This window comes from Penicillium angulare (assembly GCF_028827245.1).
Source record: "Penicillium angulare strain IBT 27051 chromosome Unknown utg000007l_segment0_segment0, whole genome shotgun sequence".
NCBI lineage: Eukaryota > Fungi > Ascomycota > Eurotiomycetes > Eurotiales > Aspergillaceae > Penicillium > Penicillium angulare.
Genome location: NW_026623166.1, coordinates 3,531,004 through 3,543,578, shown reverse-complemented (window position 1 = coordinate 3,543,578; position 12,575 = coordinate 3,531,004). Strand labels below are relative to the sequence as shown.

The window sequence follows — 12,575 nt, the reverse complement described above, 5'->3', positions numbered from 1 at the left end:
GCCTAATTGCCCTCGCGTCTACAAGCCAATGAAGTTGAACTGTGAGAGGCCCGCGCAGATGTTCAGGTCACAGAGGACTGCACAATAGGTGTTAAGGGTGCGCTTAGGCTGGACGAAGAGGAACCGTGGGCTAGGGCAAGGATCCGCGCGGTTGTAGTAGTCGACGTCCCATTGCGGTCAGTGTGCCCAGCAGAACTGTCGCCATCCCAAAGAGCAGCAGATATTTGACCAATGGCATCTGGAGCGCACAAACTGGGTCCATCGGTCCAACCCAGAAGGCGATTGGCGACGTCAGAAACATAGCAGTGAGTGGCACCGCCCTGGCCCAGGTTGCCGCTAGAAGCCACCGCGCCGGAGTTGTAAGCACGCGCAGCCTTGTAATATGAAGTCACATCTGCTGTGCCGCCCTCTTGAGCTATCAGTGCCTTGAGGCCAGGCCCGGCTGGGGTGCCTTCAACGCCCTCCAGGATCATCTGGAGTATCTCGCTCCTGGGACAAGGGTTCTGAATTACTCCATCTTTGTTGCAGGACCCCGGTCCATCGTGGCTTTGCATAAGTCCAGGATTAGCGACCCCATTCTTGGTGGTCTGAACGCGAACGCATCCTTTGCTCTCCTGCATGACGATTGCAAAGATAAAGCGCGCGTCGACGCCGCTCGATTTCTCTACTTGGTAGATGGCATCCTTGATGAACTGTGTTTCATCTTCCGAGCTATTGGGGAGGCCCCATTCGGCGCAGCTGACAGAAATGATCCCTTTATTGCTCTGGAACATGGTTTCAAGAGAGTCAACCCATTGGTCGATACGTGGCCAGCCGTCAGCGAGCTGGCCGTTACCACTTATTACTGCCGCATAAGCAATGTCGCGCTCATGGAGGGGGTCGTGGGGCTTCTTTGCGTGATGCTTGTCATGGTGAGAGGAATTAGCTGCTTCGGTAAGTATGCTGTGGACTGCTAAAAAGAGCAGCCAATAGATCATCTTTGGCCAAAATCGATTTTCAACACGAGAGGACTATGTGAGGCATAGAGGGGCTTATATGAGATCTGGTTGTAGGACTGAAGATGTTGAAAGGCCATTTAGTATGTATAAGTTTCATTGGTAATAAACAAATCTGAGTGAGGATCACTCGTTCAGAAGCAAGAAGCAAGTGAACTTAACGGACATGTTCATAAGGCTCTTTCCTCATCTATTAAAACTTTGCCTCAGTCGCTGCATGGAATTACTGCCGCAGCACTAGGAGATAATTCTTGAGGTGTGATGGATATGTGATGGTTACTAGATGTTTCACTAAACAAAGCTGCTCTCAAGCCGTCTTGCGCCTCAGGAATGGGTTCTAAGTGAATGGGGTGCAAGAGTTGAGACCATCGACTTCTGGCATGGATGTTCGACAAAGAAACAATATCGCAGAGAATAAAGGTCGTGAAGAGGGATCAGCCGCCGAAACAACCGTGCCATTGCGGTTTCTGAGTCACTCATATGCCCGAACTGCGCACTTCCATCAGGCAATTTAAACAAGCCTGTCTCAGGAATATGATGACCTGCACTTGTAAAACTGATCAGTTCGACTTCAGCGCCCCATGAAATTCCGACTCAACCATACAAAAATGAGTGTTCAATGACAGCGCCCGCAGTTCGGAATTCGCATCCATGATCAAGTATGACAAACGCAGTGATACTGGCAAAGCAAAAATGCATATATAGTCCCTTCAGAGGACTTAGCGCATCCATCCAGAGACGTTTCCTCATCGTCGTGCCATCATGTCATCTAAAGGCATTTCCAAAAACGCCGACCCAAAGCAAAAAGTTCCTTCTTCCAATATTGGCAAGGTAGAGAAGATGGCGATGGAAGGGACTCTCCCACGAAACAAACTACAGAGTGGTCTGGAGCAAGCCTCGGTATCTCCAGCAAACTCGAATGAGAACCAACCATCCTATCGCGATGAGGATGATCTGGGCCAGATGCAGCAAGATGGTCCTGTAGATGAGAACTCCCCGCATCAGCCTGATAAGGCTATCAGATCGATCGAGTCAAATGATATCGAAATGAGAGATCTCGGTCCAAGCCATGCAGAGAACAATCCACCCGACGTACAAAGTGATCATCCCCCTCCAGAAGTGTCATCGCCCCAAAGCCAAGACACCGCTGGCCTTGTTGAGGGCTTTAAATGTCTGGCTATCATTGATACACGTGGGAAAAAGAAGGCAAACCGCCCCACGGAAAGCGAGCCTCTTGATCCCAATGCCACTGTCGATGGATGGGGCACGCTGAGAGGATCCACCTTCGTGATCGTGCAAGAAGGTCCACCTCACGCGGCCAGATTCACATTCAGATACGGACCCAACTACACCAACGATCGCTTCGCCAGTACGACCGACGAAGACTTCCGAATCTCGGCGATTCGAGACCGCACTGCTAGTGGGAAGAAAGTATACCGGTATACGACTGCCAATGTCGCCGGCATTTATGGAGCCCTCTTTGAAAACACAGGCTCCAGAACCTCCACACGTAGTCCATGCTCGTGGGTGAAAGTTTTGTGGAAGGACTTGAGAGATGATGACAAGAAAAGGTGCAAAGTTGCACTGGGATTTTCGTGGATTCCCAAGTGCGAGTTCGTTCGGTTTTGTCCTGGGCGCGAGGCAGCTGAGGAAACAATCAAACAAGTTTGGGACAATCAAGAGAATCAGTATGCAGCCTGGGCTGAGAATCAGCCCGGGTCCGGAAGACGCAGTCGTGGTACTACGCCATGTCCATTGAACGCCTCCTTGGACCGCCTTCGGCAACGGAGAGCCACTTCGCGCTTACGGACCCCAGGTGTTAGGGGTGCCTCTCTGACTTCCGATACCAACAGTACATCTCCACCTTCGCCACGGAACAACTGGGCAGGCACCAGATTCAACCCCGTCAGCCTTGACGAGGAACCTGACGATGTCGTTTCTCCAACCACGCCAAAATCAGGACCTGTCAATGCTGCGTCGAATGAATCTGACAACCACAACTCAGCCGAAGCTCGGGGTCAGACTCCCACCGTCAAATTTAGTGAGGCGGATTTCATGCAGACAAGAGGAATCAAAGAAGATTGGAATGACTTGACTCCTTCGGAAAAAGAGGCCCGAGAGGTTGTTGCCCAGGCTCTATACAAGGTTTACAGAGAGACCATGCTGCAGAACAACGGAGAAGAGGTCCAAGGACTGATTGCCTCTGAGGGTGTGGAGGAGGAGCTTTGATTGCTGATTGATAAAGCAAGTCGTTTCTAGCATCGAGTTAATTGTCACTGGTATCAATTTTTGAGACATATGGAAAAGGAAAAAAAGAGAAAAGAACACCAGCAGAAAAGCTACAAAAAAGGTCTAGCTAGTCCGGTTAAGAGTTAAGTATGTAGGAAAGTAATGTCGGAAAAGAGAGGTCTTTGTTCTCTATAATATGATCTTCAATTTGTGCATTTTGCTTTACAGACCAGAATTGATTGTGTTTGTCTTCTTACATGGATTATTCAATATTTAATATTCGTTTGGATACTCGTTCAAAGGCATTCGTAGGTGAGTCTTCGTCCAAATTTTCCTCTCAATTCCTCGCAATCCCGCCAAACAAGTCTTAAGTTCTTCACGGCCATGACTGACGGTTTCATCCCTCAGGGTTAAATCCAGTCATTCGGCTTACACAGTTTGACTGATTTCAGTCCCTCTTTGACGTTTGCCATCTCTCTTTTAAGGTCTTGGATATCACTATCGAAATCTTCATTGCCCTTAGCAGTACATTTTCTGTTACTGCCATTCCTTTCTTGGTCGTCCCATTTGGCGTCTCGCCTGAGTAACCTGCATTTTAGAGATACAAATCAGTTCTCGGTCTTAGACACAAATATGAGGGGGCTCCGGATTTGAAGTACACACCTGCTGCGTCTGCCCAGTCTGCGTTGTAGACTATCATGGCTGGGCTGTAAAGTCAGGGAGGATGAGGGCACGTACCGACTCGTACTAGATCTTGACTGTACAGATCTGTTGGAATGTGCAACGCTTCTAGACGTGTCTTTCGAAACCAGGTCAAATCGCACTCGTTTTTGTATTCCGTCACTAGGTTCTCTTCGGGTCGAGTGTTTGTGACTGGACTTATTTGAGCCGCCTGTCTTTTGCGAGGATGCTGTCGGGACTGGTGAGGCAGATCTGTTGCCCAAAGCTTCAATTGTTCTCTCAAAATTCGCAATTCCCGTGCGAGCACGGTCGGCAGACGACGGATCAAACTGTGCCATTATGAGGTGGGAATTGTTGGCTTCAAAAGATGGGGAGGTGTCGATTCCGTGAAGGTACTTGATGTGAAGAAATCACAAAGGAGCAGACTTGGATCTACGAGAATTCTTGGAGAGGACGTATACCTGGGGCGGCCCATGGGACAATAGCGAGTGGACGCGCGAAGTGGGTCGAGGGCAGATCAGCCACTGTGAACCAAGTAACGAGTGCCGTTCACCGCTTCACCGCATGTTTGTAGCCCGACGAGTCAACGTCAGCACGTACCCGTCAACACTCACCCATCAAAAATCACTCCCATCAAGAATCGCATCAGCTCAAAGTCGCTCTCAGCACCATTTTCCACTTTTCAAGGCCGGACGATCTTTGACGGGTCAGGTCACCTTATTGGTCGCCGTCATGGAGTCCTGGCATTGGGTTCGCGAATGAGGGATCATTCAGACAAACTGCCTACTTTTAACATATGTCTCGTGCAGTTCGAGACGACCGCTTTGAATTGGCTCATCAGTGGGCATGTCGAGGTACCTATTGCGTAAAGCGGTTTTACTAAATACGACTCTAGGTATGGCCTACGAGAGAGCTTTGAATCGACTGAACTGATAATGTGATGATTGCATTTCCCAGTGGGCTGCCATGGCTCATGATTTAGTCTATCTACTGTGCAAGTCTTGGCTTCTTCAGTCCCCATGGGAGTTGCAGTCCCCATGGGAGTTGCAGTCCCCAGGTGAGATGAATACTGGTCCCTAGCACCACGCAGAGGTGCTTACACATTGCCAGGGGGCCTTGATTTCGCAGCTGTCTCCTGCGGAGTCGCTTGATTTCGCAGCTGTCTCCTGCGGATCCTCTTGGTAACGCATTTTTCCTTGCGGAGAACTTATTTGACGCAGAGGTCTCCTGCGGAGAACTTGGTAATGCAGCGGTCTCCTGCAGAGAACTTGTTGACGCAGCGGTCTCCTGCGGGTCTCAATTGTCATCACAGCGTCCCCCTGCGAAGCACTATTCTTATGTCACTGGGCTTGGATCAGCAACAGCCGTCGTCACGGAAGCCTCAGGCCCGAAGGTCAGAGGCGACACACCGCAGCCGCGATGTGTGAAGAAAGACAAATGGATCGGGGGAGGAGCCTGCTTTTATGGACTTCAGCTACGCTTTCTCGCAAATACCAGCAGTGCAGGTTTCTCACCGAGGACGGTTCTGGCGGTCGATGCAATGTCTTCACCGGTCTTGATCCATGAGCTGGACGATGCTGGCGTATGGATCGCCAATCATGTCGCGGCAGACAGCACCACGACCGTTCATTCCATCTGGGTGTGTAGTATTCCTGACTCACAGAAAGTGCTGGTCGAATCACAAAATTGGCGCAGTTGCAATCGGAGGGCAAAGAGCTGGCTCGCCCATGGTTCACAGTAGTGGTACGGTGACCTCAGAGACGTGAGTCAGAATGAAGATCCTCAGCATTATACTGCGCGTGCGAAAGTGCCATGGTGGAGGATGGTCTATTTTGAAAAGGCCCGTCGAATTGCGTGCGGCTTCAATGTCACCTCTGCTTGACTATGCTCAAGTTCTGGCGGCTTATTGTGAGGTACTGAGGTACACGGCTTGGCAGGCTTTGTCTTTGCCGTACATTGAGAGAAGGCATGCCTACATGATTGCTATGCAAGGGTATTCCTCCATACATCCATGACTGGACTTGTGCAGAGTCCCACGTGTCCACATATTCTGCTAAGGGCTGATATTTTGTGACCAAGATTGGCAGCGGACAGGCTGCAGAGAGCTCTGGGCTCTTGGTGATTGTCAATATACTCTGCAAATGGCATTACTATCAAAAATCCCATGGCATATCAATTTAGTGAATAACTGGCCCCAATTCTCAACTTTTGGCGGGACGCACTTTTGTGTTTTTCGTAGAGTAGTGTATGCCCGGCACCCGCTACTTGAGCAACGGTGCTTTTTGCTGGAACGGCCGAAATGTAATGGAAAGTGATTCCAAGGACGCCTTGGAGAGTTTCCGGAGGTCTCACAAAATTGAGCAATCTCTCGTTCACCCTCATTTACTGAGGGTTTCTAGCTTCATCGCTGATCATTCACTGTCGTTCACTCAACGTTGAGGCACCAGAGTGGATATAGTGGCCCCACCTCGACCCACGGGCCGCACCGATGTGGATCCAAGGTACCCGGTGTTGGCTCAACTTAATGACCATGCATTGTTATGGTCTTGCCAATTTGGGCTGCCCACGGTTCACATTATGCTTGAGGATGAATGATAGCTTTCACATTCCCTCCAGAGCGTGTGTTATGTTCACACCTCGTCCGTCCACACAACGGTGGTAGAAGCGGAGCGAGCAAATCCATTTTGTTGTTTGTAGGTATTTGTTTTTCCGCTAGTTAACGGGTGAGAGAGAAGTCAGGAAAGTAGTCAAGTCGGGAATTAAAATGAGGGCCTCATGGTGCTCGCCTCAACTTTCACTTTGCCACAAATATCTGCCGTTCCATATACTGTTGAGAGAATTTTCGTCTGCTCATGCTCGTTGAGTCAACTGATTCGCGAGTGAATAAAGTTTACGACCTCCTTTTCTACATCCCCAATCAGCCTTCCCCGGACTAAACTCTACTTCGATGATTCCTCCTTGACAACTATTTGTCATTCTTCATACCTCATATTCTTGGGACGTCTCATGTTTGCTCATCGCTGTTGATGCAACTGAATCCGCTAGTGAATGAACTCTGGTGTCTCAACCGGCGGCTCCTCCACTTTCTTGGTGGCATGCTGGCCGCATTCTACCTGAATCTTAATCCTCGCCAAGTTTTTGTCGTTCGCTCTTTGCTGCTCCTGTTTGCTCACCACTGGTAAGTAGCCATGTTGCTTGAGCGCAGAAAACTGCTTGCTGGTATGCCGTTTTTCCTCTTGCCTAGAAATAATCAGAAAGTCTCACAATTTGCCACTCTTGATCCAAGCGAAAGACGAGGCACCCCGCCCTGAAGGGTATAAATATGCTCCCATCCGTCTTGCTTGACTTTCCTCTTGCATCTCTCTTCGCACATATCATTTGCGAAGATTGGCTTGTGATCATCTCCTTTTGTCTATACTTGTAAGTATGCCCAGTCATCAGCTCAAGACTATCTATCTCTCACTGATAGCACTATTTCTCTAGGACTGATATACGAGGACTTAAATATGTGAGTACCACCCTTACTTAGTTCTTTATTAGTTAAAGTTTACACTAACACCGTTTATTCCTCGGTTCCGCTAGACTTCCAATCTGTCCATCGGGGCAGCAAAATCTCTACCAAGGTGAGGTGTCAAATTGGTTTGACTCATGAAAAAGGCACCATGTCCTATCTAAGGATCTCACAATAGAGCTTCTCGAACGGTCTGTGTACAGTCAGATCTGAACACATTCGATGATAACCATGACAGGCTCTCTACCCCTGATATATTACGGTAGAGCCTTTTTATACGGTAGGCTCAATAACAACTCCATGAGGTCAGTCGCTGATCAAACGAACTTCTATCACAGGAACCTCCTACAGAAAGGTGAATGGATTGATACATCACGAATACCGGCGAACGCTGAGTGTGATCCGTATCCCCTGATCCTTGATTGAGTCTATGTACATAGAGCTGACTTATCTTCTGTGGCAGACATCTTCACGCCCCCCTCCCCAAGTCCCGGCGTGGGCTATCCCGGATGCTGAATGGCTCATGAAGCTTTCTACCCTCTCGATCTTTGACTCGGTAGCAAGGGACCAGTTGTCGGACAGAGCACCCATCATGCAACGAAGACCAAGGCCGATTACACCTCGAATACAAGAGACGCACTCTATATTGAGGCGTCTCTAGCCTTGCGACTTCGTTTGCAAGACCAAAAGACGCTATAAAGAAGAAACAGCTCGTCAACCACATCAGCGATGAGGATGTGATGCCATCAGGTACGTATCTCATATCAACGGATATCGGTCTTTTCCAACCCGCTCTTTGCGCTGCTTTCTCTATATTAATCCACGCTTAGGTAGCTCAGACCTGCAAGGTATCGAACGTGGGTGAGTGATTGGGCTTCTCAAAAAAAGTCTCTAGTGGCAGATCATTGACCATTCACAGAGTCTGTCGATACACCGCCAGTAAGCCGCTGTGTACGCAATACATGGCGCGTGACGCTAAAACCAAAGGAATGCCCAGAGCCGCTGTAAGGCTATATCGATGGTTTCAACGTCGTCCGCCCACACTCCATCTGATCCAGCTTTCCCAAGACGAATAACCATTCATCTGTCTGCAATCAGCCCTTGCTGATCTAATCGTGCTCCATGTTATTGAATGATGGAACTAGCCCCTCGTCAGCCTTGTTAGCTTCAGCACGGAATGGGTTGGCCAGTTTCGCCAAGCAAACTCAGTGTGAGCTCTGGCCCATCGACTTTCCTTGTGTATATTGGGGGAGCTTTCAGCTGACACAACCGAGCTCCGTACACTCAATGGGCATAGACCCCGCAGCCACGAAAAAACCTTCATATCTCAAGCTACAGATTATCGGTCATTTCAGAGCTCCGAGGACTGCGTCTAGGTATGCAGCCACTTTGAACGACCTCTTCGGTGGCAAGGGTTGCAATCACGCCTGTTCTCATATACATCAGCTACTTTTGGGCTTGATAAAGAGTCTCCCCACCCATGCTGATTTATCCTTATTCCTCCTCTCTAGGTGCTAATATTGCCTGTAGTGCGACTGGTCACCGATGCGCTCCCCACACACCTACTCCATGCGCATATCAGCTGAACATACCCTTCGACGCCTGCTCTGAACCTTATACCCCAATCGCACTACGAGTCTACTATAAGAAGCGCATTACCCATATTACCCAACAGGTGGCTTTTTATCGCGTCCACCCCCCTGCATTTATATTGCTATGGCTGACTATCGTTCCAGCATACCTCTCGCGTCCATCGACATATTTATTACTTGAGTCCCACTCATTTGTAATGCCGTCGTCTCTCATCAAAGGTTGGTTTCAAGCGGCATTAGACGCGAGGCCTGCTGCAGTCAGGCTCTGGAGGTTAACAGTGGGCGGCTAGCGTGGCTCCCTGTCTCACCTCACCCAAGTCAAGACCTACGCGAAATGAACAGTTTATGACAAGACCTGCTGTTTGATCCGCATTATGCATTTCGATGATTGATCTCCATTGTCATTGGACAGGCTGCTCTTCATCACCGTCTTCCGCGTCGGCATCTGTGAACATGCTGTTGAGATGTGGTCTTGGCATGCTGTGAGCTGAGGCTTTTCAAGGTGGGCTTGACATTTATCTAGAGGCAGAGCTATTGAAAAGTACGACTGATATGCCTGTGGTGACCATCTCGCTGTCGGCATGGCCACTTATGATGCGTCTGCGGTATAATTGATCGTCGGTTTGAAGGGGTGATACCCGATAATACATACTGCGAGAGGATAAAGCTGATTGAAACTTGACTCTCAACATGGAGATCTGAGGAGTTAATTTCAATGATGCGGCTCCGTTCCAGCACCGGCATCAAATCGCGACATCTTGTGCACGTGGCTGTGCGGGCTTTCTGATGGGCCGAATTATGAAGCAACTTCAAACATAAAGAAAGTGCCAACCTTTCCAGTGCTTTGTGAATGTTCAAGACGGCATACGCCGACGGAAGCAGACTTGGGTCGCTGTTCTTAAATGGTCCGACGCGTCGCTGACTACTTGCCGCAGCTAACTTCGCGTGACGTCATTTCCCAAACGCGTCTCCCTAGGCTTCTTCGCGATGAGTTCATCTCACAAGCGAGCCTCGATGTACGAGCGTGCAATTTCCATGAAGTATGAATCTCTCTCTTTTGAGATTTCTCCAACGGCTGATTTTTTTTTATATTCTCTTCTCGCTGGGGCTACACCAGCTCACGCTCTTAACTATCTCAGCGTTTGTGAGCGGGAAACCGTATCAGACAAATAGAAAGGAGGCCAGCAGGGAGCTCGAATGGTCCGAGCAGTGCTCTAGGGAGGGCAACTTGGGTCTTTACCCAGTTCAAACTAATTATGCAATCAGTCTTGCAATCAGTCTTGAGAGCGCTGCGTTGACGTGGATGCGACATTCAACAGTGGGATCGGCAGCAAGGTCAACCAAAAACTTGACTTCATGAGATGTTTTCATACATGATAGGGACACATTACCGCAGCATGGCAAATTTTGGGCACTCACCGCGTCCCCGAAGCTAAAGGCCAACTAGTCCAACTTGAATCGGAGGAGCTCCCAATCACAGCTCGCCCTAATAGGGCTTTGGTGGTGTGGTATCTGAATGAAGCTACTTACTCATCGTCGAGGGACAAGAGGGATTGGGCTCTACCAGATACACATCCACTATTGCGAATCATAATCGTTGGCACGAACACTGCCGGGTGGGCTCTAGTGGATATTCTGAGGTTGCTTCCATGAATGGTATTGACCGCAACCTCATAGCTTGAAGTCATGGGTTTGCCACTAGAGACTTCTCTAACGGATGCTGTCTGGCCATGCTGGGTGCCTGTATCAGTCGGATATTACTTGTTTGCTATGCTCCAAAATAACCTCGGTAGTGGTTTCACTGCGGCAAATTTCGGTCGGAGGAGAGACCAGGCAAGGAAGTCGCTTTTCTACCCATGGCGGGTGATTCTACTATGTGTGATGCACGATTTTCCCACGCGGGTCTACAGAGGGACCTATTGCCAGATGATCAAAATCCATTCTCGGGTGTCTGCGAGATGTTCGTATGTGACCAGGCGGCTTTCAGTGCATAACATGTCTCAACAAGTGATGATTGGGGAAATCACCTGCCCTTTCCTAAGGTTAAAATGGAACATTTTCCAATCAACTTGGCTCTTGGTATAGATACATCGGGAGTAACTCAGATGGTGCGGCTCCGTTCCTGTTCTGCACCAGCCTGGAATCACAACAGGTTGACCCGGCTTCCACATTCAACTCCCGCCTAGGGCCGGAGAGGGCCGACACCCGTAGGGTGGCCCCGTATACCGAAGGCCCGCCCGAACCAAACGCCACAACCCCCGGAGGGAAAGTCTAGAATGGTTCCCGCGGGCACATTGGGAGCGATCGAAGGGAGCGGACAACTTGGTCACGTTCTTCCTAGTTAGCGCCTGATATTCCCACGGGGGATTTCGGAATGGGGGCCTTTCAAGAATCCACCTCCAGGCTCTGATCAACTGAATCTCTCCTCCCAAGATCGTTCCAAATCTTTCAAAGTGGAGATTTGGCACCATAGAACGAGGTTGATTCCAAACAGGGCCTTAGAATCATAGAGCCCGTAGGCTTAGCGTGGGACCTTTCATTACGATAACCCGCGCGGCTCGGATGGAAACACTGGACGTCGCCATGACACGTCTAAACACTGAATTTTACTTCTCGAGATTACCATTGGAGACGGCCTTCCCATCTAGACCTAAGATCTGAATAATTGACTCTTGTCGCATTTTCCCGACAAGAGGATTGGAGAAAGTCCCAAAACGACGATAGTGGGTTGATCTTGCCCGTCGCCTATGGGAGGCACCCCCGGCAATTGGAAATTGCCTCGCCGACCCCCCTGAAGGGGGTCTCTGGGGGGCCCCGCCTCCCGGCTCGAGGGCGCTTGGGCAATGAATCAAATCCGGGTGAGGCCGCAGTTCGGAAAAGTGATAACAGTGGATAGCTAGCGTGGCCCCCTGTCTCACCTCACCCAAGTCAACACCCACACGAAATAAACAGTTTAGGACACGACCTGCTGTTGGGTCCGCATTATGCATTCCGATGGCGGATCTCCATTGTCATTGGACAAGGCCACTTTGCATCACCGTCTTCCGCGTCGGCATCTGTGAAGATGCTGAAGAGACGTGCTCTCGGCACGGTGTGAGCCAAGTCTGTTCAAGGCGGGCGTGACATTTGTCTAGCAGCCGAGCTAGTGATTAGGACTCCTCATAGGCATTCTGGTGCGCATCCCGCTGTCGGCATTGCCGTTTATGATGCGTCTGCGGTATGATTGATTGTTGGTTTGCAGAGTTCAGACATGATGCCGCATGCTGCGAGAGGACCAAGTTGATTGGAAACTTGATTCGACACATGGAGATCTGAGGAGCCAATTCCAATGATGCGGCTCCGTTCCGGCACCAGCCTCAACACGCCAGCGTCGTGTCCATGTGGCTGCGTGGACTTTCCGGTGGGCCGACTTATGAAGCAATTTCAAACATAAAGACAGTGCCAACCTTTCCTGTGTCTTGTGATTTTTCAAGACGGCCTACATTGACGGAAGCAGACTTGGCCCGACGCGCCGCTGACTGGACTTGCCACAGCTAGCTTCGCTAGTGCATGCGTGACGTCATTTCC

General features: G+C 49.8%; 5 protein-coding genes across 5 annotated transcripts; 2 read left to right on the top strand and 3 right to left on the bottom strand.

The window, feature by feature from the left end:
• Nucleotides 1-62: 62 nt before the first annotated feature.
• Nucleotides 63-977, bottom strand: N7478_010574 (uncharacterized protein; the record flags this gene model as incomplete). The annotated part of the gene is made up of 1 exon (XM_056926788.1): nt 63-977. One exon carries the CDS (start codon nt 975-977, stop codon nt 63-65), a length of 915 nt encoding a protein of 304 aa, XP_056776158.1.
• Nucleotides 978-1,757: 780 nt separating this feature from the next.
• Nucleotides 1,758-3,224, top strand: N7478_010573 (uncharacterized protein; the record flags this gene model as incomplete). The annotated part of the gene is made up of 1 exon (XM_056926787.1): nt 1,758-3,224. The coding sequence occupies one exon, from the start codon at nt 1,758-1,760 to the stop codon at nt 3,222-3,224; it is 1,467 nt and encodes a 488-aa protein (XP_056776157.1).
• A 410-nt stretch (nt 3,225-3,634) lies between these two features.
• N7478_010572 (uncharacterized protein) lies at nt 3,635-4,243 on the bottom strand (the record flags this gene model as incomplete). Its single annotated transcript, XM_056926786.1, has 2 exons — nt 3,635-3,812; nt 3,963-4,243. 2 exons carry the CDS (start codon nt 4,241-4,243, stop codon nt 3,635-3,637), a joined length of 459 nt encoding a protein of 152 aa, XP_056776156.1.
• Nucleotides 4,244-4,924: 681 nt separating this feature from the next.
• On the top strand, nt 4,925-5,671 carry N7478_010571 (uncharacterized protein; the record flags this gene model as incomplete). The annotated part of the gene is made up of 3 exons (XM_056926785.1): nt 4,925-4,962; nt 5,034-5,544; nt 5,573-5,671. The coding sequence occupies 3 exons, from the start codon at nt 4,925-4,927 to the stop codon at nt 5,669-5,671; spliced, it is 648 nt and encodes a 215-aa protein (XP_056776155.1).
• A 1,275-nt stretch (nt 5,672-6,946) lies between these two features.
• On the bottom strand, nt 6,947-7,264 carry N7478_010570 (uncharacterized protein; the record flags this gene model as incomplete). Its single annotated transcript, XM_056926784.1, has 2 exons — nt 6,947-7,145; nt 7,170-7,264. The coding sequence occupies 2 exons, from the start codon at nt 7,262-7,264 to the stop codon at nt 6,947-6,949; spliced, it is 294 nt and encodes a 97-aa protein (XP_056776154.1).
• Between the last annotated feature and the right edge of the window lie 5,311 nt (nt 7,265-12,575).